Source organism: Hemitrygon akajei, chromosome 11 (genome assembly GCF_048418815.1).
Source record: "Hemitrygon akajei chromosome 11, sHemAka1.3, whole genome shotgun sequence".
Classification (NCBI taxonomy): domain Eukaryota; kingdom Metazoa; phylum Chordata; class Chondrichthyes; order Myliobatiformes; family Dasyatidae; genus Hemitrygon; species Hemitrygon akajei.
The window spans coordinates 12911246-12923343 of record NC_133134.1 but is presented as its reverse complement, the minus strand read 5'-3'; the positions used below and the strand labels follow the sequence as shown (position 1 = coordinate 12923343).

The 12098-nt window shown below is 45.2% G+C and overlaps 1 protein-coding gene across 4 annotated transcripts in view; it reads left to right on the top strand.

Annotated features, from left to right (window-relative positions):
- Positions 1-3474: 3474 nt before the first annotated feature.
- The window catches only part of caskin1 (CASK interacting protein 1), a 696764-nt gene continuing 688140 nt past the window's right edge, over positions 3475-12098 (top strand). For all 4 annotated transcript variants that reach the window (XM_073060226.1, XM_073060225.1, XM_073060224.1 and 1 more), the window contains exon 1: positions 3475-3933. In XM_073060226.1, the coding sequence (XP_072916327.1) occupies positions 3840-3933 (94 nt within the window). In that variant the 5' untranslated portion in view covers positions 3475-3839. The remainder of the gene's footprint in view (positions 3934-12098) is intronic.

Below are 12098 nucleotides of genomic sequence, written 5' to 3'. Positions count from 1 at the left end.
GCATGGAACTAGCCCTCTGTCCCTTCAAGCTGCATAGCCCAGCAACCCTCCAATTAAATCCTAGCCTATTCAGGGGAAAGTTTACACTGACCAATTAACCCACCAACCAGTACATCTTTCAACTGTGGGAGGGAACTGGAGCGCCCAGAGGAAACCCACGCAGTCACAGGGAGAAAGTACAAACTCCTCAGAGAGAGAGGTGGGAATTGAACCCAGGCCACTGGCTCTGTAAAGCGTTGTGCTAACCACCATGCTACTGTGTCACCCAGAATGTAGACAAGTGCAAGGTGTTATACTTTGGGTGGACAAACTAGAGTAGGACTTACACAGTGAATGGTAAGGCACTGAAGAGTGCAGTAGAAAAAGGGATTACAACTCCATAATTCTTTGAAAGTGGCACCTCAGGCAGATAAGGTCTTAAAGAGAACTTTTGGAGGGCTATGGTCCAGGTGTAGATGTAGGTAGAATATAGTTTGGCACGGCCTAGTTGGGCCAAATAGCTTGCTTCTGTGCGGTAGTGCTCTGTGTGACCCTTGAACCTCAAGCCCATTATGTGGATGGGCCGTCACCAAGTGTTAATGGTCTGACAGATTTAGACACCTTCCAAAGTTATGGAACATTGGGACATGGAAAATACTCCACCAGATTATGTACATAGACTCACAGAGCCACACAGGACACAAATGAGCCCTTCAGCCCACCATGTCTATGCTAACCCCAGTTACCAATATTTGGTTTGTAGTCTTCGAAGACTTGACAATTCAGTTGTCCGTCTGGATACTTTCTACCTGTTATGCCTTCATTAACACTTCAGGCAATGTGTTCCAGATTCCAAACACCCTCTGGGAGAAAGAATTCTTCCTCAGATTGCCTCTGAACCCATTATCCCTTACCCAAAACCTTTGCCTCCTAAACTTTGGACACCTCTGCATGTGGACAATTTCCCTTTTACCTGTCCTGCCATGCTTTTGGAAGTTCTATTTATGCTACATTTGGTTCACTGATAGATTGCTTATCTGTGCATCCAGTGTTGGAGTTCAACACTCCACTGGATCTCATTCAATTTAATTGTCAACCCCGTGTCTCCTTCGTGGACTCTGTCTATATGCTTTGCTGCCTCAGAAAAGCAGCCAGCGCTCACCCCAGGCATTCTCTCTTCTCTACACACCCATCTGTCAGAAGCTACAAAAGCCAGAAAGCATGTGCCACCAGGCTCCGGGACAGCCTCTATCTTACTATTATCAGAGTCTAGAACGGTCCTTCAGAAAGATAAGATGGACTCTTAACTTCAAAATCTACCTTGTTGTGAATTAACATTTTATTGCCTACCTGCAATGCACTTTCTCTGTAGCAGCAACTCTACATTCTGCATTCTGTTATTGTTTTATCTGCACTATTTCAATGCAACATGGTGATAAATTGATCTGTGTGAACAGTATGCAAGGGTCATAAAGACCGTGTCTAGCACATTGGACTTCATAAATCAGAACAATGAGTACAGGAGATGGGCTGTTGTGTTGTAGATGAATTAGAAATTGGTGAGACCAAATTTGGAGCATTGTATGTAGTTTTGGCCACCTATACAGGAAGGATATCAAATTTACAGGAAAAAAAAAATGACAAAGATGTTGCCAGCACTTGAGGACCTGAGTTGTAGGGAAAACTTTATTCTCTAAACCTCCAAGAGGACCACAACCTTGTCAAAGTTTGGAGGCTTGCATGCCTCAATGGTCGGGAGCGCTATGTTGGCTGGAGTCAGGGCTTCATGCTTTGGCTCTTGGAGGGGTCACCCATTCCAAACAAGTGAAAAGGTAGAGACTAGACTAAGAGTGGTCCACTGGTCCTCCAGGTTTGGGGGTTCAGCTCAAGGCCAACAACCCTGACTGGTCAAACAAAATTATCACAGAAACACCAATGAAGGATCCTTCTACATCTGAGTGTGACAGCATTCCAGAATCTCCACCTGGGACCTGTATTACGGACAGTAGTGAAAACCAAGAGGAAGCTACTTACATGATGAAGGAAGCCCAAACAACGCCAGAGATGGAGGGCCTTCATTGCTGACCTAAATGTTAACAGTGTAATTGGCAGTAAGTTAATCTCACATGAAGGAGAACAAGGGGAGATTTGATAGAGGTATACAGCAAAATGAGAGCTATATATAGGGCAAATGCAAGCAGGCTTTTTCCACCAAAGTTAGGTGATACTAGAAGTCATAGGTTAAGGGTGAAAGGTGAAATATTTAAGGAGAATCTGAGGGGGAAATATTTCACTCAATGTGTGGAACGATCTGCCAGCAGCATTGGAGGATGAGGGTTAATTACAATATTAAAGAGAAGTTTGGATAAGTACATGGAAGGGAGTGGTATGGAGGGCTGTGGTCCAGGTTCAGGTCCATGGTGTTAGGCAGAATAACAGTTTGGCATGGACTAGATGGGCCAAAAGGCCTGTTTCTGTGCTGTAGTGCTCTATGACTTTAAGAAAAGTTTTTCACTGTACTTAGTCAGGTGTGAGAATAAGAAACAATTTTTACCGATTTATCATTGTACTTACAGCCCTGATATCAGGCATAAACCAAAGTCTGGAGGCAACGTTAGCATTGACCTTAAATTAAAAATAACCATTGAGAGAACAAGACGTGTCTCTCGGACAGATGTGGCGTTCCTTCAGATAACTAACTTGACGGTGGGGGCCACAGATGCGAGGACAATAATGGTCTGGCCAGCTAGTGATACAGAACCTGGTTAATAACGCGCTGTGTTGATAAGGAATTGACATACATTTGTGTGTTAAGTAGTACTGAAGACCATTGTTAAATCAGGAGGAGACTGGGTGAATATTTGGTGGAGCCAAACAGTGGATTGAGCCCAGGGTTGCGAAGAACTGCCGATATCCGACGTAATTTACGCCGGGAGCTGTCCAAGCCCCAAATCTTACCTCGGCGGCTGCTTTAGGAGGTTGATTGCTGAATCCTAAGAATGCCTTATAAAAGGCTTCAGTATCGCACAGACTCCCCTCCTCTCGATACACAACCCCGGCAGTAACCCAACTGAACCTCCTCTATATGGACCGAACCTTGAGAACAGTCTCTCCTACACCCAGAGGCCGCGTTAACGTTTCCCTAGTCTGCAAAAATATAGTGTATAAGAGAAACAATTAAAGGAATTCCCCTCGCTTTCTCCTCCTCTCTCTCTTTCTCCCTCGTGCTGCCCCCCACTCGCTCCCTCTCCTCTTCCCTCCCCCCTTTCACTCTCCCTTTCTTTCCCTTTCCCCCATCCTCCCCCCTCTCTATCTATCTACCTATCTATCTCCTTCTCTCTCTCTCATGCAGTATTTCTTTAAGACCGCTTCCAGAAATAATCCCAGGTTCTGTGCTATTTGGTATGAGAGGGATGTAACGATCTGGACTTTGTACAATCTCACTCCACCTTGCGGCAGAGTAGCGGCACTGGGACTTCTGGCTCTTACAGAGAGAGAGAGAGAGAGAGAGAGAGAGAGGCAGCGGCAGCGGCGCGATGGATTTGGGAACGGATTAAACCGGCAACCATGGCTTCCACCGTCTTTCCCTAGTGCATTCCCGGCTGGTCAGGGAAGGAGACCGCGGCGCCCTTTCATATCTCTTCTCGAGAGGGCCGGACGGGCGGGTTGTCAGACGAGAGGCGAGGTGTTTGTGGTTTATGTCATTGACCTGTAGTTCTCGTTCCCAGTCTCTGTCTCCATGCCCTGTGCATTGACGCTGGCGTGCAGAATATTCCTCCCTGTGTCTCTTCACCTCCTCCAGCCTAGGATGCATCGGGTATAAAAAACATACACACACGGGACACGCTCACACACCGGCCATGGGGAAAGATCAGGAATTACTCCAAGCTGTCAAAAGCGAAGATGTGCCTGCGGTACAGAAGCTTTTGCAACGGCCCAAACAAGGCAAAGCGAGTGAGTACTATTTACATCGATCACTTGGTTGCATTTGTGTGTGTGTGTGTGTGTGTGTGTGTGGTGTCCTGTTGGAGGGTGACCCTGAGACAAGGGGAGGTGAACCACTACCTTCGGATGCTCCTGCCTTGTTCACCCGTTCGAGAACGTTGGTAATGTGGATGTCGCCTCCTCTCTCCTCTCCGCCCCTCTCCCTTCTCTCTCTCTCTCTTTCTCCTTCTAGCTCCTTCCTCCCCTCGTCTCTCACTGTCTCTCAGCCCCGTTCCCTCTGCTCTCCCTCCCCTTCCTCCCCCTCTCCCCCTCCCATCTCACTGTCTCTCAGCCGCTTTCCGTCTGCTGTCCCTCCCCCTTTCCCCTCCCTCTCCCCTTCACTCTCTCTCCCTTCCTCCCTCCCTGCTTCCTTCCCTCGCTCCTCTCTTCCACCTACCTTCCACTCTCACTCCTCTCCCCTCCCTCCCTCCCCTTCCCCGTGTCTCCCTCCCTCCCTTTCCCCGTGTCTCCCTCCCTCTCTCTCTTGTCCCGTCCCTCCCCCTCTCTCCTGCCATCGCTCTCTCCTTCTCTCCCCGTCCATCCCTCTGTCCACCCACCCCTTTCTCCTCTCTTTCTCTGTCCATCTGTCCTTCCTCCACACTTCCATCTCTCCCCTCTTCCTCAGTCCCCCACCCTTGCTTACACATCCTCCCCTCCTTCTCTTCTTTCCCTCCTCTCTCACCTCTCTCTAACTCTCTTCGACCTTCACTCCCACTCCCTCCTTACATCTCCTTACTGCCTCCTGTTCCCTCCCTCCTCCTGTTCCCCTCTCTTTCCCTCCTTCCCTCTCACTTTCTCATTCCTTCCTTTCTCCCACTTCTCTTTCAACCCTCATTTTCACCAGCCATTCCCTTTCCCTTTCTTGTTCTTTCCCTCTTGCTCTCCCTCCCATCATCTTGTTTACCTGTCATACAAGATAACCCAATGCCTTCTAACTGTCTCCCCCATATAGCTCCAGCGAGCTCTGTTTCCATCTGTGTATGTTGGAGATTTCCAGTTAATACTTTCCACCACAGGGAATAAGTGACTCCCATCACACCTTTGAATGTTGAACTATAAATTCTCTCTGTGATGTACCTCGGCAAAGATCTATTGGTAAAACCGGGCCGGTTGAAAGCTATGAGTCAGAATGCACTTTGTTAAGAATTGGTTCAGAAGGGACTCAATCTTGGATTGTGGGGACGCTAGAGGGGTCTCCATCACATCCCCCATCGTGAACTGGAGATTAACTTGATTGTGGTTGTGGTGTTGAATTTAGTGGCCCCAGGCAACCAAAGTGAATAAAATGTGACAGGTAGTCATGGTGTACAGCCGGGAAACCTGTTTTGACAGTCGACTGTAGCTCACTGAGTCTCTTCACCACGTTTTTGCTCCTACACCCTCAAATCAATAGAAACTCCTTGTGTTCTAGATTTACCTCACGATTGATGGCTGGAAAGTGGGTGTTGATTACAAAGCAGCAGATCTGTTAATTAAATGCATTTGCCTGGTGGACACGTTAAATGATAGATCCGAATTTCTAAATTTACATGGGATTCGAAGACGAATGAATTGTAATGAAAACTCTTATTATGTACTAATAACTGGTATTTCTGAACCGTTTTATCATGGCTGCAAGTTCTGATGAAAGTGCACCCGTTTTAAACAAGGATTAACGGAGACTATAATAAGCTTTAGAGAATTGCACGGTAATGAATAGAGGGAATCTCATTCAGTTCTGTATCTAAATTGATTGCTGTTTCGTTGCATAGAATGACCATGCCAAGTCTACATTGGATAATGTGTGTGTGTGTGTGTGTGTGTGTGTGTGTGTGTGTGTGTGTGTGTGTGTGTGTGTGTGTGTGTGTGTGTGTGTGTGTGTGTGTGTGTGTGTGTGTGTGTGTGTGTAAGGGTTTTGATGTAGATTGATGTGAATAAAAGCCATCCTAATTGAAAAAAGATTTGCATTCATGTTGAATCATTTTGTATTTAATGCCCAGTGAGGTACTATTAAGACCAATGTAATCAATTAGCAGCATTGTGGAGATATGTTGTGGTGTTGATTCACTTGAGCTGATACACTCCACTTCTGAGGGAATCCAGTTGGGAAGCTTTTTGAGAGCAAACTTTTGTGTCTCTCGGAGATGAGGTTGTTTTTTTTTCCAGAAAAAAAAAAGCTTGTATCTGATTTATCAGTTATTTGATCCTTGCAATTTCTGAGACATTCTGTGGATTCCCTGTGCTGAAAGTTGTCTTGACTACTGAATGCGACAAAATCATTGGAGATTTTCGGGCTGGGATCTGCAGCCGTAGGGGATCTTAGGTTTCCCTCACTGTCTTGAGTTGATACCACATTTCATTTCTGTTGACTGGTAAAAATTCTGCATTGACGATAGTTGACAATAAAAGCCTCTGAGATCCCTGCTCCGTTAACTCTGCATTGCTTGTATGACCTGAACCTTCAGCACTTTGCCAGCAGCAGTTGTGCCTTTGCCCAAATCTAAAGGCCTGAAATTCCTTCCCAAAAATCTTTTGCCTTTTTAAGATGAGCCTCAGGACCTACAGTATTGTACTAAAGTCTTAGTTAGATATGTATACTGTATATAGCTAGGGTGCCTAACACTTTTGCACAGTACTGTATTTGTCAACATGGAGCAGGGAGCGAGATGTTGGGAATGGCCAGGGTCGAGGGTCACAGAGGGATGTGGGGCAGGTGGCAGAGGAGTGCCAGGGGCAGGGGGTGGCACAGATGCAGACCCTCCCAGCCGTGAGATACCAGCCAAGGTCATTTGATTTCAAACAATTGATTTATTGATCACAACAAAATGTCTCTCTGTTGCTTCCTGCTCTCCTTCTCTTATCCCTTCCCCTTTCCCAACCATGATTCCCCTCTCCCTGCCCCCTTCCCACTCTCAGTCCACAATAGGGACCCCTGTCAGAATCAGGTTTATCATCACTCATATAGGCCATGAAATTTGTTTTTATTTTGCGGCAGCAGTACAGAGCAATACATAAAATTATTACAGTGCTCCGAAGAAGACTTAGGCATCCTAGCTATATATAAGTGCCTAAGACTTTTGCACAGTGCTGTACCTCTGTGGCCATGTATCCAAACATTTCCTTGAGTGGCTCAATGTTAGATTTTGTTGAGTTAAGTTCTCCTGTGAGCCATACTGTGGAGCTAATGTTTGAATTGGTCTTTGTTAGGATAATGAATGCCAGGTATGTGTTGATATTTGCAGTCTGCATCTTGTCTTTGCTCTTTCTTTGCAGATTTGGTTAGCCGTTTAGAGCTTAAACTAAGCCGTTGCTGAGGACGAGATTGCAAAGCTTCTCCATTCAGTGCATAACGCCCGAGTTGCTTAGGGTGACATCTAAAACCCAACAAATCCAAAATTAAAGGAAACGGTGGCTGCCCCATTCAAGTGTTGCATATGCCCATGTTGTAACATACAGTGATTAGATATAAAATAGCCCTTAAAGATTGTCCATAGCGCCCATGGACTATGGGGGATGGGGAGGTGCGGTAGGGGAGCATTGTTCAGTTGCACGGCTGCCCTGGGGAAGAAGTGCCTCCAGTATTGTCAAATACCTCTCGCATCCTTCCCACACTCTCTCTGAGCTCCTGCCATCGGGCAGAAGGGAACTGTTAGGCTGGATAACAGCTTCTTCCCCCAGGCCTTTTGACTTCTTAACAACCTGCTGCGACCCTGAACACGTGGGCACCCAGGTCACTGATCAACTGGACACTCTTTTTCATCTTTTATTGCTGCTGTTTCACCAATTTATACGAGTGCTTGTTTTTATTACAGTAGCGCCAGTACCACTACACTGTCATATATATGCACTTTATGTCATCCTGTCAGTCTTCAGGCCCTGCCACTCAGGGACTTGTGTTAATATTATTTTGTGACTCTATATGCTGGATCGTAACTATATGTGCTGTGTTTCGCACCATGGCCCCAGAGGAACAATGCTTCATTTATGGGTGTATGGGTGAATGGCGATAAACTCGAACTTGAATTATAGGGTGATGTAAATATGGTGAAACTACTGGATTAGTGAATCCGACACGGTGAGCTTAAACCCCGTGTGACTGTGAATTCATTTTAAAGGAGAGGAAAATGGAACACAAAGGAGTGTTCATTATCTCTCTGTGACTCTATGGGCCTGGAACTGGCTCCCTGAGAAGGTACTGGAGGAAGAAACCCTCACTATTTAAAAAAGACACATAGGATAGACAGTCAGACACTGATATTGATAGGTTGGGTAGATAGATGCATACATACGGTACTGTGCCTATGTAAAAAAATTCTGTAAAGCAAAGATGCTTTCAAAAATAATGAAATAAAACATTTCTAAATATCAAAAAATACTCTAAAGAGCAGTAAACAGTAAAAATCTAAATCAAATCGATGTCTGGCATGACCAGCCTTTGCCTTTAAAACTGCAGCAATTCTTCAAACTGTCCTGCAGTTTTATAAGAATATCAGCTGGTTGGTTGTTCCAAGCGTCTTGGAGAACTTGCCACAGTTTTCCTGCAGACTTTGGCTGTCTCACTTGCTCCTGTCTGTTCAGGTAATCCTAGGCAGCCACAAAGATGTTGAGATTAGGGCTCTGTGGAGGGAGTACCAACTGGAACCCTATGAAAAATCTAGTGTGCCTAAGATTTTTGCACAGTACTTTATATAGGGTATGGTCTTCCATGCTAGAAAACTAAATACTAGAGGGTATAGACTTAAGGGGAGAGGGGGAAAGTTTAAAGGAGATTTACAAAGCAGAGTGGTTGATACTTGGAATGCACTGCCAGAGAAGGTGGTGCAAGATACTGTTGCAATGTTTAATGGGCATTTAGACCATAAAATCATGAGACCAGAGGTCAAAGAGCACAAGTGAGCAAATCTTCACATAGAGTTGTTGCAGGAAAACAGCATCCATCATCAGGAAACCCCCAGCAGCCAGATCATGTTCTCTTCTCATTCCTGCCCTCAGGAAGAAGGTACAGGAGCCTCAGGACTCACACCACCAGATTCAGGAACAGTTATTGCCCCTCAGCCATCAGGCTCTTGAATCAAGGGGATAACTTCACTCAACTTCACTTTCCCCATCACTGAAATGTTCCCACAACCTATGGACTCACTTTCAAAGACTCTTCATCACATAATAAACACAAAGCTCACTGCAGATGCTGTGGTCGAATCAAGACGTACAAAAAAGCTGGATGAACTCAGCAGGTTGGGCAGCATCCGCTGAAAGGAGCAGTCAACGTTTCGGGTCGAGACGCTTCGTCAGGACTCACTGTCCTCCACTCTCTCTGCACTGAGTCCTGACGAAGGGTCTCGGCCCGAAACATTGACTGCTCCTTTCAGCGGATGCTGCCCGACCTGCTGAGTTCATCCAGCTTGTTTGTACGTCTCTTTATGTTTCTTGATATTTGTTGCTTACTAATTAATTCATTAATTATTATTATTTCTTTCTTTTCATATTTGCACAGTTTGTTGTCTTTTTCACACTGTTTGTCTGTCCTGTTGGGTGCAGTCTTTCACTGATTTTATTATGGTTAGTGGATTTATTGAGGATGCCCACAAGAAAATGAATCCCAGCGTTGTATATGGTAACACAGATATAGTCTTATTATAAATTTACTTTGAACTTTTGAACTTTGAACAAACAGCAGAATTAAGCCATTTGGCCCCTCGAGTCATTTGATCATGGCTAACTTATTGTTTCTTGCAACCCCATCTCCTGCTTTCTCCCTGTAAACTTTTACATCATATATGTCAAACTCAAGGCCCGCGGTGGAATTATCTTTGGCCCGCGAGATGATATCTAGTTACTATTAAAGGTGGCCCCAGTAATCGAAGCGCCTATGGCGTATGATATGGCTAATGCTGAGTTTATTCAGGTACCAGGTTTTCAGGGTTTTTAGTGTTTATTCGGCAGTCTTCTTCATAAGAAACGGAATTTGTAAAGTGAAACACTTTGTAGTTATAGCAGAGACTGAGACACATGAGAGCAGGCTGAAAAAACAGAGGCAACGAAAGCTGCGTTCGCACGCGTCCGACTGATCCGGCCCGCATGAAGCTGCATTTTGCTCAATCCGGCCCGTGACCTAAAATGAGTTTGACACCCCTGTTTTACATCCTTGTTAATTAAGAACCTATCAACCTCCACTTTAAATATACCCAGGGTCTTGGCCTGCTCAGCCATCTGTGGCAATGAATTCCTCAGATTCACCACCCTCTGGCTAAAGAAATTCCTCCTCATCGCTGTTCTGAAGGGACGTCGTATTCTGAGTTGTGTCCTCTTACTTTCCTACTAATGGAAACATCCTCTCCATGTCCACTCTGTCTAAGTCTTTCAGACCATGCGACTTGTAGGCAGGCATGTGTTCAGGCAGTAGGTATATAGATTATGTGCAGGCAGGTGAGATTAGTTTAATCCAGTGTCATTATCAACATGAATGGTGTGGGCTGAAGGGCCAGATCTGTGCTGTACTGCTTGATGGTCTATGTTCAATAAAGACTGTTTCTGTAGCAGCTAGGCTAATCATGTGGATCCAGTGGAGGTTCATGAGGATGATCCCGGGATTGAAAGGGTTAACGTATGAGGAGTGTTTGATGGCTCTGGTGCTGAAGTTTAGAAGAATGGAGGGGGATCTCAATGAAACATGCCAAATATTGAAAGGCCTAGATAGAGTGGAGGTGGAGAGGATGTTTCCTCTAGTGAGAGAGTCTCGGACCAGGGCGCACAGCCTCAATATTCAAGGACGTTCCTTTACTGTGGTTCCCAACCTGGGTTTCACGGACCCTACAGTTAACGGTTGGACTCCGTGGTATAAAAAAGGTTGGGAATCCCTGTGAGAACAAGGATGAGGAGAATTTCTTTACTAGGGGGCGGTGATTCTGTGAAATTAATTGCCACAGATGGCTGTAGAAGCCAAGTCACTGGGCACTTTTAAAGCAGAGTTTCTTGATTAGCAAAGGCATCAAAAATCACGGGGAGAAGGCAGAAAAATGAGGTCCCGAGGAAAAATAAATCAGCCATGGTGGTATCGTAAAGCTGATTCAATGTGCTGAACGGTCTAATTCTGCTCCTATATCTTATGGTCAAGTAACTCAACTGGTTGACTTTCGAGGAATGGTATCTGTCATCCTGACTTAGTCAGTCCAGCCACATGTCTAGTTGATGTCTGTCTGTCTCCTGCAGTGGCACGGCAAGGAAACAAAAGGGGTAGAATCAAGATTTCATGGTGACAAAATCACGTCATATATTGATTTTTTTTGAACTGGGACCACTAGCTGTTACTGTTAAGGACAGACCCTCATACCAGCAAACCATTGCTGTAGCATACTCTGTTTCACAGAAGCTTATTATCATTTATGAAATTTTTATTATACATGTTGTGATGCTCTTTTGATTTTGTTTCATCCAAATCATAAAATTAGTTCCACTGTCAGCCTCTTCACTTCTGTTGTGACACTGCGTTAATGTACAGCTTACAAGACACAATCTTATTCCAATGTCTCTTCCTGTCACATTTTATACTTTGGGATTGCCAGGCAGATTCCCCCATAATAAAACACTTCAAAATGCTTGGAAGCCATCCATTCAAACCTACCTTGAGCTCAAGAACATGAGGTAATGTTGCAGCTCTATAAAACCCTGGTTAGACCACATTTGGAGTATTGTGTTCAATTTCGCCTCATTGTCAGAAGGCTGTGGAAGCTTTAGAAAGAGTGTAAGGGAGATTTGCCAGGATGCTGCCTGGATTAGAGAGCATGACTTATGAAGATAGATTGATTGAGCTAGGGCTTTTCTCTTTGGAGCGAAGAAGTATGAGAGGCAATCTAACAGAGGTGTTCAAAATGATAAGAGAAATCGATAGAGTGGACAGCCAGCGCCTTCTTCCCGGGGTTGAAATAGCTCATAAGTACTTGGGTGTCAACATCTCTGTGGATCTATGCTGGGCCCAGCATATTGATGCAGTTATAAAAAAGGGACAGCAGTGGCTATATTTCATTAGGGGTCTGAGAAGAGTTGCTATGTCACCAAAGACACTCGCAAATTTCTACAGATGCACCGTGGAGAGCTTTCTAACTGACTGCATCTCCGTCTGGCATGGCGGGGTGGTGGGGAGGCGGGGGGGGGGGGGT